General features: G+C 48.2%; 1 protein-coding gene across 1 annotated transcript; it reads left to right on the top strand.

Moving 5' to 3' along the window:
- Nucleotides 1-11,686: 11,686 nt before the first annotated feature.
- Nucleotides 11,687-13,387, top strand: LOC149523555 (uncharacterized). Its single transcript, XM_089782325.1, has 2 exons — nt 11,687-12,550; nt 12,746-13,387. The coding sequence occupies exons 1-2, from the start codon at nt 12,001-12,003 to the stop codon at nt 13,252-13,254; spliced, it is 1,059 nt and encodes a 352-aa protein (XP_089638451.1). The 5' UTR covers nt 11,687-12,000; the 3' UTR covers nt 13,255-13,387.
- The last annotated feature ends 649 nt before the right edge of the window (nt 13,388-14,036 follow it).

The raw sequence follows: 14,036 nt of genomic DNA, 5'->3' as shown, positions 1-14,036 counted from the left end.
TTGTCTGACTAGGGAGCTCCTCAGAGCAGAATACCAACATCTTCTTTTCACTTTGGAAAATCCTACCATATTGTAAAAGTTTCTGGAAATGAATAATAACTTTCTTTCCCCATTAGAACCAGGTTAATTCTTCCATAACCTCTGAAGCAGAATTTGACCTCTGTGTTTCAAATGCTGCCTTAGAAAAGAATTTGCCTCGTTTTCACTGAGGATGTTTGTGAATGGTATCTGAATTTGTTCACCTATTGGCTCAGTAACAAAGAGGCCAGTTAAATGTTTCTCTGCTCTGTCCCATTCATGGTTCCCATCCTTCAGCCTGAAACCACCCTTCATACAGTGACCTGTGCAAAATTACATCAAAATATATAAAGTGCCCACAAGAAAATTAACTTGGAACAGCAGTGAAAATACTTTTTCTTCAAGCTTTAGCAGGATGGTCTGAAGATGAAAGATGGAAGTTCTGTCTTCTATTTCTCCTACAACCAGCACTTACACCGCCCCAGAACAAATCTTACATTTTTTTAATTCTTACCTGGTCCAAGCCCAGTGTCAAATGGGTATTCTTCATGATGACCTTTAGTAGAATTTAATCTGAGATGCTCTTCTAAATGTTATTGGCTCTGATGTCTGCTCCCCAAGTCTTCACCCTAAGAGAGATTAAACAAATGAAAATCAACAAGTTGAGAAATTGTTATTACAGTCAAACTCCAATAGTCCGGCATCCAATAGTCCGGCACTCCTGATAGTCCAGCATCAAAATGGCAAGAGCTTAGTGAGTGAGCTTTGGCAAAAATGAGTCACAAGGTAACAGCAGCAGCAGCTGAACTGAGCAAAAAGGGTAAAAAAGGCTTTAAAAAACTAAAACATTACAGTATACTGTATACAGTATGTACAATAAAAAGGATTAAGAACACTTTATATACAATATATAATTTACACAGTATATATATAAAACCAGCGTATAGTACCTCCTGATAGTCCGGCATATCTGACAATCCAGCACCACCTGGATTATCATAGGTCCCATAGGTTCTGGATTATCGGAAGTCTACTGTATTAGACTTGCAGAAATGCTAAGAGCTCATGGTTATGGACCTGCTGCCAGGTACTGTACAAACATGGAACTACTAAAATAGCCACTACTCCAAAGAGTTTATTGCTTCTTCTTGCGCATTTCCCTGCTTTATATAAGCTACTAGAACAGCGATGGGCACGGTTCTCACTGTCAAAGTTGTGTGCAGTCAGCATATATATCACTTCATGTGCCCTTGCTTTCCATTATTGTCATTTTAGTAATGTTGGTACGAAAAAAAAGAACATGGAAAGAAACCAGCGGAATCTGGCAGTCCAGAGTGTCGTCAGTGATATATAAAATGTCTTGTGGGCCACACACAGAACCCTGAAGGTTCACATGTGGCCCTCGGGCCGTAGGTGGTCCACCATTGGTCTAGCAGATTGTAGCCCAGATCTTGTTTAGGGCCTCTAAGTGCAAAATAAATAAAAAATTGCTAGTGTTTGTCGTCATTCTTCTATTTCAGTCTTATTCAGGAAAAGGACTTTTTGTTTCTTCACCCCCACAAAAAAGGATGGACTATTCAACCCATGGATGAAAAGAATTAAATATGCAGAATGTGTTGACTGGATATCTGCACTGTCTATGGATTATCCAGTATGTTAGTTGCTTTCAAAAGAGGTGGAGTAGACACTCTCACAATCTATGTACTTGGAAACACTTTGTTACACTGCTGGTAACAGTTTCAGTTAGGTCTTAAAAATGGTAAAACAAATCAACATTAATAGCAGCTTGTCTTATCAAACTGACAGCCTGAGGACTCAGAACAGAATTAAACAGTGTATTATTCTCCAGATAACTTTACAAATTAGGAATGCAGCAAAATAGAGGCAAACTTGTGATTCCCCTCCCCCACTGCCGCCCAACCTACTATTTTGTCCTTAAAATAAACCAGTTCTTCATATTAAAAAATTTCAGAGGGGTAGCTGTTAGTCTGAAACTTTAAAAACACCGAATGGTCCTGTGGCAGCTTAGCCCTGAGACTACGCTAGGACCTTATTCCAAAATACCACCCCTCCTAAGTCCGAATTTTATGAGCAGTGCATCCACACTCCCAAGCCAATTATTTCTAAATAATGGGCAGCAGAGGAAGAGGAGAAGCTGTACAAGCCCTATGCAGGTGACCAGGATGCAGAGAGAGACATGAGCAAGCTCAGTGTCCTCTCGGGCTCTCCAATGGCTGCCAGACCTTCTGCTGCTCCCACAGCCTCCACTGCCCAGAGACGCAGAAGAGCTCCGGCCTGAGCTGATGTGGAGATCCTGGACCTCACTGAGGTGCGGGGGAAGGAGTCCACCCGGTCACCTCCCCTGCCATGGTCGTCAAGTCTAGCCAATGACACACCTGGCGTCAGCCTGCAGGAGGGCAGGGTGGTGGAGGAGGATGAAGACAACATGGAGGAGGAGGTGGTGGCCAGCCAGGCAACCATGCCTGAGAGCCAGGAGCTGATCCTGACCATGGAGCCCGTTCCCCCTGCTCTTCCAAGCTTCCAAAGAACCTGGGGAGGGCCCTTCAGGTGAGTTCTCTAACTTTCTCTATCTATAAGCAGGGTCAGGTGATGTGCTGTGAGGGGCCGTGCACTCCTCTCTCCGCCTACTTGGCCTGGGGAGGCAGGCACCAAACCCATTCCCATCCCTGAGCCATCCTCCCCCATTCCAGGTTCTTTACCCAATCTTTCCCCTGTTGTATTTACCCCAAAGAAAGATGCCTGTTTTTTCAACAATGATGCTTTTATTGTTGGCTCTGCAGGGGAAGGGAGGGTCGGGGGAGGAAAGGCACACATTGGGAATGCAGGGGTCCCTTGTGAAGAGGCACGGGGGAGAGTCTCAGAACTGACCTTGCATAAAACTGTCCTTCAAGGCCTCTCTGATGAGCACAGCCCCTTGCTGTGTTCTCTAACAAGACATCAATGCCATCAGCTTGAACTCCCTGACCAGACGTTCTGCCTCAGCCCCCACCCTGGCAGAAAAGTCTCCCCTTTGCTCTCACAGTGGTTTTGGGACACACAACAGGCCAACACCACAAAGGGGATGTTGTGCTTGGTGAGGTCCAGGCTGGTGAGGAGACTCTTGAACCTCCCTTTTAAATGCCCAAATGCACATTCCACAACCATTTGGCACCTGCCCAGCCTAGCACTGACCTGCTCCTTGCTGGGGTCCAGGCTGCCCATGTAGGGCTTCATGAGCTAGGGGACCAAGGGGTAGGCTGTGTTTCCCAGGGCCGGCTTGCATTTTTCGGAAGAGGCAGGAGTTCTGAAAGATGTGGCCATCATGCACCTTTCCCGACCATCCGACACTAATGTTGGTGAAGCGTCCCTTGTGATCCAGGAGCACCTGTAGCACCATGGAGAAGTACCCCTTTTGGCTGATGAACTCCGAGGCAAATTGATCAAGAGTTAGGATGGGGATGTGTGTACTGTCTATGGCCCCCCTATAGTTGGGGAAGCCCGTGGCAGCAAAGCCATCCACGATGCTGTCCATGTTGCCCAGAGTGATGACCCTCCATAGCAGGATGTGACTGATGGCCTTGGCTACTTGCATGAGCATGGCTCCAACTGTGGATTTCGCCACCCTGAACTGGTTTCTGACTGAGCAGCAGCTGTCTGGTGTGGCAAACTTCCATAGGGCGATGGCCACACACTTCTGCAGGGGGATGGTGGGTCTCCTGCAGATGTCCTGTTGCCTGAGGGCCGGGGTGAGCCACTTGCACAGCTCCAGGAAGGTGGCCTTCTGCATGTGGAAGTTCCGCAGTCACTGCTGGTCGACCCATCCCTGCATGACAATGCAGTCCCACCAGTCTGAGCTCGTCTCCCACTGCCAGAAGTGCTGTTCAACTGTCCAGTGGATTGAGGGGCTTGCGCAGCAACAGGAGACAGGAGTGCCAGGACTTGGCTGAGCAGGGCCAGTGGGCCATGCTGGAGTTCGTCCTCCTTGTCCTCATCCTGGTCTGAACATGCAAGCAGTTTGGTAGTACTGCCCCATGAGGCGCGGCACGAGGGCTATGAGCATGGCACGGCTTTGCCTGAGCTTTGGCTCCATGGTGGCAGTGCTGTGGCATCTGTACAGGCAACCAGAGCATAACAAGGCACATACCCACTGCAACCCTTTTCTTCCCCGCGAGGGGGGAGACAGTGGAGGAGTGTCTTGTGAGATGCAAGCATGGAGAGGAGGCCTTGTGAGCACGCACCACCGTTTGTTGGACGAGGCAGTCACAGGAAGTATCTGTCCTCCTGGACATTCCCCAAAGTGCTTCTGGAGACTCTAAATCCAAGACAGACTTTGTTACATGAGGACACACTAGTCCAAATTTGTTAAATCAGAGTTCTTAATTTAGTAATTTTGAAATACTTTCCTCATGTAGACATGGCCTTAGAAACGAACAAAAATATATAGACTCATGAGCTTTGGTGGGTAAAACCCAGTTCACCACGTGAGTTGAAGTGGAATGCTAATTTGTAATTGTATGTTTTGAAAAGGCATTAGAATCAAGAAAGCAGAACAGTGCTGCAAAATGCAAAGGCTCCATTTTGTAGCAGTAAACTCTAGATGAAGTTCTGTACAGAATTAGGTAAAATAGCCCTGATTACATTTTAGTTTGTAGGCTTGTAGAAGTGTAACTGACAGAGAACTCACCCATTGCATGTCAGGAAGCCTGATACACAACGGCATCTTGTTTCAGGTCTCAAATAACGAAATGCTGGAGAGAGATGGAAACTTCATGTTTTGGAGTTTGATATAATGACCCAAATTCAGGGGGGAAAAATGGAACTGAGAACAGGATGCTGAGAACGGGATGCTTTCCCAACATGCCTAATTGTCAAAGTCAACATTTGATGCACCCTCTGTTGATTAGGTTTTCTGAGCATTATCATAACAATAAGGAATATACGAAAATCTTGAAATATGACATACAATATACAGTGCATAGAAATATTGACTCACACAGCATTGATATCTAATGTTCATATGTGTGAAAAGTTGAACAGCTAGCTAAAGTAAAAGCAACAGCATTACTTTAACACTGAGCATTTTTAGAGTCAACATTTTAGTTTGTTGTCTGAAAAGAAATGGAACCAGTCCTGGTCCAACACAATGGTAAAGCTTTTCAAATTTAAATTTAAATTAAAGGAAGGAGGAGCCACCAGAAGCTCACAAAGTTTTTCCAAGTGTATTTTAATGTATCAAACCCCCCAGAAATCAGAAATAAATGTTCTTTTCAAATATTCACCTGCCATGCCTGCCACTGATTTTCATAAGCAGTTTGCTAACCAGCCAGTGTTTTCTGATTGCATAGTCTTTCCTCAGAGTGAGATCATGACAGGTACCCATATTAATTGTTTACCCAGGAGAAACCACAACACACTCACATCCAAATCGATAGTACTAATGCCATCTTGCTGGTGGTAGCCAGGTGCTCTTATCTGATGATACTTGGCAGGTAATAGAAGAAGAGCCCACATTGTTAAAATCAGAGATGATTATTGGCTTGGAGAAACTGACTTTTTGTTTCAATTACAGTACTACTAAAAATACATGAAACACGAGAAAAGAAAAGTGGTCTGCCTGTCGCAAAGCAGACAGTTCATTATGGGAGTTGAGATTGATAGCACCTGCTAAACTTCCTGAAAAGGTGTCATTTTAATTTAAGCTATTACAAAATGTACCTTTTTATCATTTCTAGCAAAGAAATACGTGCGCCCCCCTCCTTTAGCTGAGAACTGTTCTCATTGTTTATTATAGTCAAGATTCCACCGCCTTCCATATTATTTGGTTCCTGGTTTGGATAATGAGCATATTGATGGCTTTTGTTGACTCTGCAGTGAATCATTGGGTTTTAAAGTTCTAAAAGAAACAGCTGGTATGGGTAGTCATTCCACAGCAGGGAATTCATCTATGTAATATCCACAGCATCCCTCTAGCAAGCACAAACTCCAAACAAACGGTACATCAAAGGCTTTAGGGAGGCTGAAGGTAATTTGTGCTGCTTCAAATTCTGAGTGATAAGTCTCTAGCAATTATTTTTGTATAGAAAAATAAAAGTTTCATAGTAATTAGGCTGTAGAGAGGCTGAGGTATGTGAGTGGAGAGAAAACAGAATAAAGTGGCCTCTGACTCAACACATGCATATATATGTATGCACACATACATTTATACATACACACACACACACATACAAAGAAACAAACACTTCCCCCTGACAAAAGGGCTACAATTTATAGGCTTTTCCCAAACGCTGAAGCTTCTAATGTTTAATTTTGTACTAGCATTTCAGCTTCCTGCAGGAGGTTCGGTATGTGACAGGAATTTCAGCAGAACAAAATTGCCAAAAGAATTTTACCTGCTTGAGAAAAAAACCCAACAACGGTGCTATTAGTGTCTACCAAACAATATGCATCCTAACATAGATAGCTCCTCTGAAAGATAGGAATGTCCCATGGGAGTCTAATTTAGCATCATTTCCAGATGACCTTTGTATTTCCCCCATCAATTAAATTTTAAAAAATCTTGACTTTTTCTTCTTTTTAAGTAAGACACACATTTAATTGAATGTAATTAAAAATCATTCTGCAGTCAAGAGCTATTTAAGCAGCAAAAACTTTCTTGATGAGGTTAGTTTTTCAAGTATAATTTAATGGTACATAAAATCCAGAAATGAGAAATAAATGTTCTTTTCAAATATTCACCTGTCATTTCTGCCACTGATTTCCACTAGCAGATGACTGACCAGCCAGTGTTTTCTGATCATGTATTCTCTGCTCACAATGATATCATGACAGGTCCCCAAATTAAGTTTTTACCCAAGAAAAACCACCACACATTCACACTCAAATTGATAGTACTAACCATCTTGCTGGTGGGAGCCAGGTGCTCTTATCTGATGATACTTGACAGGCAGGCTGGAAAAATAGTGATAGGCAAAGTCAGGTTAAGTAACATGACAACTAATGGCCTATAGAAGAGCCCACTTTTTTATATCCATTAACATCTCCCTAATCAGAGGGGACTGTCATGTCATTTCCAGAAGCAATATATGTGAAAGAGGCACTTGTAGCAATTATATATGGCCCATTCAGCTGAGGATAATATAAAGTAATTCTCTCACTTAACTATCACTACATTCAGTATTGATAATATTAAAAACAGCACAAACATACCCCTTTTCACACTTACTTTACCTAGATGAGAATCTTCCTAGCATGTGGGTTGGTATACCTAGTAATTGTCACCAAGAAACTCACCAGTGGCCTTCACACAAACTTCATAAATATCATTAAATCCAGAATCCTTTCCCCTCCCTCCCCCAAGATTTCAAGGAAAGGTTTTAATAGCAGAGAGCTCTTGTGAAATCACACATTATACTACATACAAGGGTGAGTTCTCAAAAGCCTCATCTGCCCCCAACCTCAGCAGCAAGTTTCAGAGCTCAGGGATTGGCATTAGGATGCTACAAATAGCTGTGTAGATGGTCACCCTAAACACTGTAAAGTGAGCCCAAGTCTGTAGATTAGGGCTGAGACTTACAGCCACAAGGAGTTGCATTTTTTGCAAAGTAGATGAGCCCACAGGTGGCTAAAATTGGGCCTCTCCCTTTACAGATGCAGTTCACAAGTGCAAAATCTGCATTGGGTTTGTGCTCCTAAAAAACAAATCATGGATCTAAATCAGGGCAATTTAACCTCTAAGGGTATGTCTACACTGCCACCCTAGTTCGACCTAGGGTGGCTAATGGAGGCATTTGAACTTACAAATGAAGCCCGGGATTTAAATATCCTGCAATGTGGAGTAACAGTAGTTAGAATTAGGAGCTTTAATTCGAACTACCTAGTCCGTGCCACATGTAGCCGCAAGCAGGGAGTTCGAACTACAGGGCATTTAAAAATGGCGGCACCCAGGAACATGCAAATAAAGCCTAGGATATTTTAATCCCCGGCTTCATTTGCAAGTTCGAATGCCTACATTAGTCACCCTAGTTTGAACTAGGGTGGCTAGTGCAGACATACCCTAAGCTTCTAAAGGTATGTCTACACTACAGAGTTTTGTTGGAAAAATGGTCATTTTTCCAACAAAACCTGAGTTACGTCCACACTGGAGTCGCATTCTTCTGAAAGTAAATCAGAAGAACAGAGGGGTTTTTCCAACATTGGTAAACCTTTTTCTATAAGAAAGAAGCCTTTTTTTCTGAAAGAGCTCTTTCAGAAAAAGTCGTGAGTGGACGGGGAAGAGGGAGTTCTTTCGAAAGAGGAGGAAAGAGGAAAAAGCATAGGTGCTCTGGTGGCCACTCTACCCATAGTAATCACAGCTTAAATATGAGATAGTGTCCATTCGGTGTGGACACTATCTTTCGAAAAAGCAGATTGCTTTTTCTATGTGCTTTTGTGTGTGGACGTTCTCTTTCGGAACAAGTTTTTTTCTGAATATCTCTTCCAAAAAAAGGTTCTTTCAAAAGAAGCCTGCAGTCTAGACATAGCCTAAGAGACTGAAGAGTCCTGTGGCACCTTAAAGACTCAGGGTACGTCTACACTACAACGTTAATTCGAACTAACTTAGTTCGAATTAGTTAATTCGAACTAAGCTAATTCGAACTAACGGATCCAGACTAAAAAACTAGTTCGAATTAGCGTTTTGCTAATTCGAACTAGCATGTCCACATTAAGTGGACCCTGAACCAGGCTTAAGGATGGCCGGAAGCAGTGCCGGCAGGGCATCAGAGGAGGACTTAGAGCGTGGAGATGCTGTCTCAGGCTAGCCGAGGGCTGTGTTTAAAGGGTCCCGACCCCCACCCCGGACAGACAGTTCTCAGGGGTGCCCCGCTTGCAAAGCAGTCCTGGCTTGGATTGCTCGAAGTACCCACACTGGGCACATCACAGCACTCGGCCATCAGCCCGGCTGCACTTGCCGCAGGCTGCCATCTGGGGAGAGGGGGCAATTGGGGGGCTGCAGGAGAGCTTCCACCCCCAGAAGCCCGCAGAGCCAGCCCAGTCCTCCCCATCGGGGGCGCGTACCCCATTCCTCCCTCACCTCTTTCCACTTACCCTTCCCTAGCCCCTTTTCTTGATGTACAAAATAAAGGACAATTGTGTTCAAAAATGGAATCTGTCTTTATTGAACAAAACTGGGAGAGACTGGGAAAAGGAGGTGGGAGAGGGGAAGAGAGAGGGTGGGAGAGGGGAGGGCAACTAAAATGATCAGGGGTTGGGAACAGGTCCCATATGAAGAGAGGCTAAAGAGACTGGGACTTTTCAGCTTAGAAAAGAGGAGACGGAGGGGGGACAGGATAGAGGTCTCTAAAAGCAGGAGTTGGGTGGAGAGGGTGCATACAGAAAAGTTCTTCCTGAGTTCCCATAAAGAAGGACTAGAGGACACCAAAGGAAAGGAATGGGTAGCAGGCTTGAAACTAGTAAGAGAAAGTTGTTCTTCTTCCCAAAGCAAATAGTTAACCTGTGGAACTCCTTGCTGCAGGAGGCTGTGAAGGCTACAACTAGAACAGAGTTTAAAGGGAAGTGAGATCAAGTCATGGAGGTTGGGTCCATGGAGTCCTATTAGCCAGAGGGTAGGAGTGGTGTCCCTGCCCAAAGTTTGTGGAAGGCTGGAGAGGGATGGCACGAGACAAATGGCTTGGTCACTGTCTTCGGTCCATCCCCTCCAGGGTCCCTAGGGTTGGCCGCTGTCGGCAGACAGGCTACTGGGCTAGATGGACCTTTGGTCTGACCCAGGACGGCCATTCTAAGCTCAGGGCTCAGTGTCGGGGGTCTCAGTGGACCCCCTTGATTTTCATGCACACCTGGTCCTGGGTGGCCAGGCTGGCAGCTCTCCTGCCCTAGATGGCCACTTTCCTGTGCCTAGTGCAGAGATCGTGGACGAGGTCCACGATGTTCGCACTAGCCCAGGAAGGTGCCCGCCTCTTGCGGTCCAGGGGAAGCTCCCGGGAGCCGCCAGCCTGGTCCCGGCAAGAGGGGGAGGGCTGGGGGGCATCGGGTGGGTGGCTCTGTGCCGTGCCAGGTGCAGGGTCTGCTAGCTGGGTGCTGGCAGGCTTGCACCTGGCACGGGCACCGTAGCCAGCCCGTGCCCCTTTAAGGGGTCCGGGGCCGGGAGGGGGGCATAGAGTTTCCCTGGTGTTGGCCAGAGTGGCCACCAGGGAAACTTGGGGAGGGCTAGCCTCCCACTAGTTCGAACTAAAGGGCTACACAGCCCTTAGTTCGAACTAGCTAGTTCGAACTAGGCGTTAGTCCTCGTAAAATGAGGTTTACCTAGTTCGAACTAAGCGCTCCGCTAGTTCGATTCAAATTCGAACTAGCGGAGCGCTAGTGTAGCACCTATTAAAGTTAGTTCGAACTAACGTCCGTTAGTTCGAACTAACTTTGTAGTGTAGACATACCCTCAGAGATTTATTTGGGCAAGGGTTTTGTGGGCATAAATCCACTTTGTCAGATGCATTTCTTAGAATATATTCATTTTTAGAAGTCCCCCTGTGGAAGAGCATGGTGTAGTTCTCAGTAAAGTTTCCCCATTGATTTCAAAGTTAACTGGATTGGGTTTCCATGTAGGAGTTAGAGGAATACTCCCCATGCTAGATACTGTCTATTAGTTACCATTGTGACACTGTGAAATTCATATAGATTCAAAGGTAATATAAAATCATGGCAACACCCAGTAGATCTGTGTGCCAAAGAGCAAAGCATATTTGATAGGAATTGGGCTTTTCTGTGTTAGCTTGCCTGGAGTTTTAAATAACTTGCAGATGAAGAAATTCCCTGTGTGTGTTTTTTTTACTTGTCATGTTCTTGTAGTGTAGTGATCACATATGTCAAACTGTGCTTTGTTTTTAATTTATTTAACCTCTAGAATCTTCTGACTGTAGCATATCTTTGACAAAGAGGCATCTACAGGAAACAGGAGAAATGATGAAGGTTTGAAGAAAATTGCCTTGTTTGAGGATACTTACTGCAACTGAATACCACTCTTGGGAGCTTTGAATAGAGAGCTATAGGCAACACCCTAGGACAAAGGCTTTATGTGACAAATTACATCACAGCAGCAAATTTACAACCAAATTGTAACCTGGTCCTTTATCATACATCAGCAGAGCTCAGAACAGAAGGATAACATTTGGGATTTGTTCCCACATAGGCAGTGTTTGGCGATACCATGTAATAACTTTGAATTTACTCATCCATTCCCAGCTGACGCTTATTTTCCTACAATGCTGTTTTTATGGTGGTACTAAAGGCTCAGTGTACTGGTAGTTTGCACTAGTGTTGGAGTTTTATTGTCAAGTGAAAAATGCTGATGCACAAAATTACTGTGGGTTTAGCACCTGTTAAATTGGCACAGATATTTCTGCAACCGCTCCAGTGTTCTAGACTGGGAACATTGAAAGATGTAAATCAATCAGAGCGGTTGCATATTAAACATCCATCTGACTGCATCAGTGATAAATTGACTATGTCTCCTGCGTATGGGTTTGCATCACATCATCCATTTCTAACAAGAGACCCCCAACAGTTCCACAGGATACACATGTAGGATTGGGACCTCAGAGGGGGTATGTCTACACTAGAAAGTTAGTTCGAACTAACGGACGTTAGTTCGAACTAACTTTCCTATGCGCTACACTAGCGCTCCGTTAGTTCGAACTTAATTCGAACTAACGGAGCGCTTAGTTCGAACTAGGTAAACCTCATTTTACGAGGACTAACGCCTAGTTCGAACTAGCTAGTTCGAACTAAGGGCTGTGTAGCCCTTTAGTTCGAACTAGTGGGAGGCTAAGGCTTCCCAGGTTTCCCTGGTGGCCACTCTGGCCAACACCAGGGAAACTCTATTGCCCCCCTCCCGGCCCCGGAGCCCTTAAAGGGCCACGGGCTGGCTACTCACTTTGTGCCAGTTGCAAGGCTGCAAGCACCCGTGCCTGCACAGCCTGCACCTGCCACACAATGAGCCAGCCATCCGAGGGCTCCCAGCCCTCCACTGCTCCCCACGACCAGCCTGGCGGCTCCCAGGAGCCTGCCCGGGGGCGCAAAAGGCGGGCGCCCGCCTGGTCAAGTGCGGAGATCGTGGACCTCATCGAGGTTTGGGGGGAAGCCTCCAATGTCCACGATCTCCGCACTAGCCACCGGAATGCGGCCGTCTATGGACGCATGGCTGCCAGCCTGGCCGCCAGGGGCCACCAGCGCAGCCGGGAGCAGGTGCGCTGCAAGATTAAAGACTTGCGGCAGTCCTACTCCCGGGCCTGCCTGCCAGGGGCTGACCCGGAGGCCTGCCCCCACTTCCATGCCCTGGACCGCCTCCTGGGGGCTCATGCCGTCCCTGCCCCCCGGGACGTGATTGACCCCGGGGCAGAGGGACCGCTCCTGGACACCGAGGAGGAGCAAGAGGGCTCTGAGAGCCAGGAGCCTGCTGCCAGCCTTCCCAGGACCCGGGACCCCCGAGGCACCCCACAGAGCCGCTCGCCTGCATCATCAGAGGCCGGGGAGGCGTCCACCTGTGAGTACCCTCGTGTTCCCCTTATGTGTACGGGGGGCTGGGGCGAGAGGGAGCCCCGGGACCGTGCGCCTGGGCCTTGCCCACCACGGAGCAGCAGCTGGGGATCCTGCAGGGGCCCTGGCCTTGCAGAGGGGAGCTGGGTTTCACACACCTGGGCCCCTGGGGTAATTGACCGCTGGTCTTCTTGCACCACAGCTGCAGCACCGGGGCCTGCAGGGCGCACCACACCGCCTGCAGCAGCCGCCCGCGCCCGGGCAAGCAGGACAGCCAGGAACCAGGAGGACTACCAGAGGCGGCATCTCCGGTTCCTGGACCGACAGCTCCGTCTCCAGGACCACTGGGTCCAGGAGGACCTCAGGCTGCGCCAGAGGAGTCTGGAGGCCCTGGAGGAGCAGGGCCGTGCCCTGCGAGGCCACCTCCAGAGCCTGCTCGACCGCTTTCCATTTCCTCCTCCCCCTGCTCCCCCTCTTGCTCCCCCTCTTGCTCCCCCTCTTGCTCCCCCTGCTCCCCCTCTTGCTCCCCCTCTTGCTCCCCCTCTTGCTCCCCCTCTTGCTCCCCCTGCTCCTCCTGCTCCTCCTGCTTCCGCTCCTGCTTCCTCCACACCCCCTGTCCTCTCTGCCCCCCCCTCCACAACCATTCCCCACCGACGCCCCCGGACCCGCAGTGTGGCGAGACGGGAGAGGCACCCAGACTCCCACCCCTGAGCTTTCCTTTCCCTTCCTCCCTTCCCTCCCCTCCCCTTCCAGCTCCCTCGTCCCAGGTTTCCCCCTCCCTTCTCCCACCTTCATTCCTCCCTCCCCCACCCCAGTTCTGTGAAATAAACAGACGTTTTTGTTGGAAAAACAGGTGTCTTTATTTGACAGTAGGTAGGGAGGGGAAAGGGGAAGGGGGGGGTAGGGTGGAAGAAGGCCCCGGTGGGGCATGCAGGGAGAGGTCAGTCCTCCTCCTCCTCCACCTGGAAGCTCTCCCGCAGGGCTTCCCGGATCCGGATGGCCCCCCGCTGGGCTTCCCGGACGGCGGCGGTGCGGGGCTGACCGTAGTGTCCAGCCATGCGGTCAGCCTCAGCCATCCAGGCTGGCAAGAAAGCCTCCCCCTTCCGCTCACACAAATTGTGGAGCACACAACATGCCGCCACCACGGGAGGGATGTTGTGCTCGGCCAGGTCCAGACGGGTGAGGAGGCATCGAAAGCGGGCTTTCAGTCGCCCGAAGGCCCCCTCCACCACGATGCGGGCCCTGCTCAGCCTGTTATTGAAGGCCTGGCGGGAGGGATTGAGGTGTCCCGTGTAGGGCTTCATGAGCCAGGGCTGCAGTGGGTAGGCGGCATCCCCCACCAGGCAGACGGGCATGTCCACGTCCCCGACCCTGATGTGGCGGTCGGGGAAGAAGGTCCCGTCCTGCAGCCGCTGGCACACGGAGGAGTTCCGGTACACCCGGGCGTCGTGTGCTTTGCCGGACCAGCCCACATTTATGTCCGTCAACTGTCC

The sequence above is a fragment of the Pelodiscus sinensis genome, chromosome 15 (assembly GCF_052426305.1).
Source record: "Pelodiscus sinensis isolate ZL-2025 chromosome 15, ASM5242630v1, whole genome shotgun sequence".
NCBI classification, from domain to species: Eukaryota; Metazoa; Chordata; order Testudines; family Trionychidae; genus Pelodiscus; species Pelodiscus sinensis.
This window is presented reverse-complemented; position numbering and strand designations above follow the sequence as displayed.

What these genes read in the sequence shown, in the direction of transcription:
- LOC149523555 (XM_089782325.1), top strand. Translation starts at nt 12,001, where the DNA reads ATGAGCCAGCCATCCGAGGGCTCCCAGCCCTCCACTGCTCCCCACGAC. An exon ending in GGCCGGGGAGGCGTCCACCT is followed by an intron (nt 12,551 to 12,745) that starts GTGAGTACCCTC and finishes CTTGCACCACAG; the next exon opens with CTGCAGCACCGGGGCCTGCA.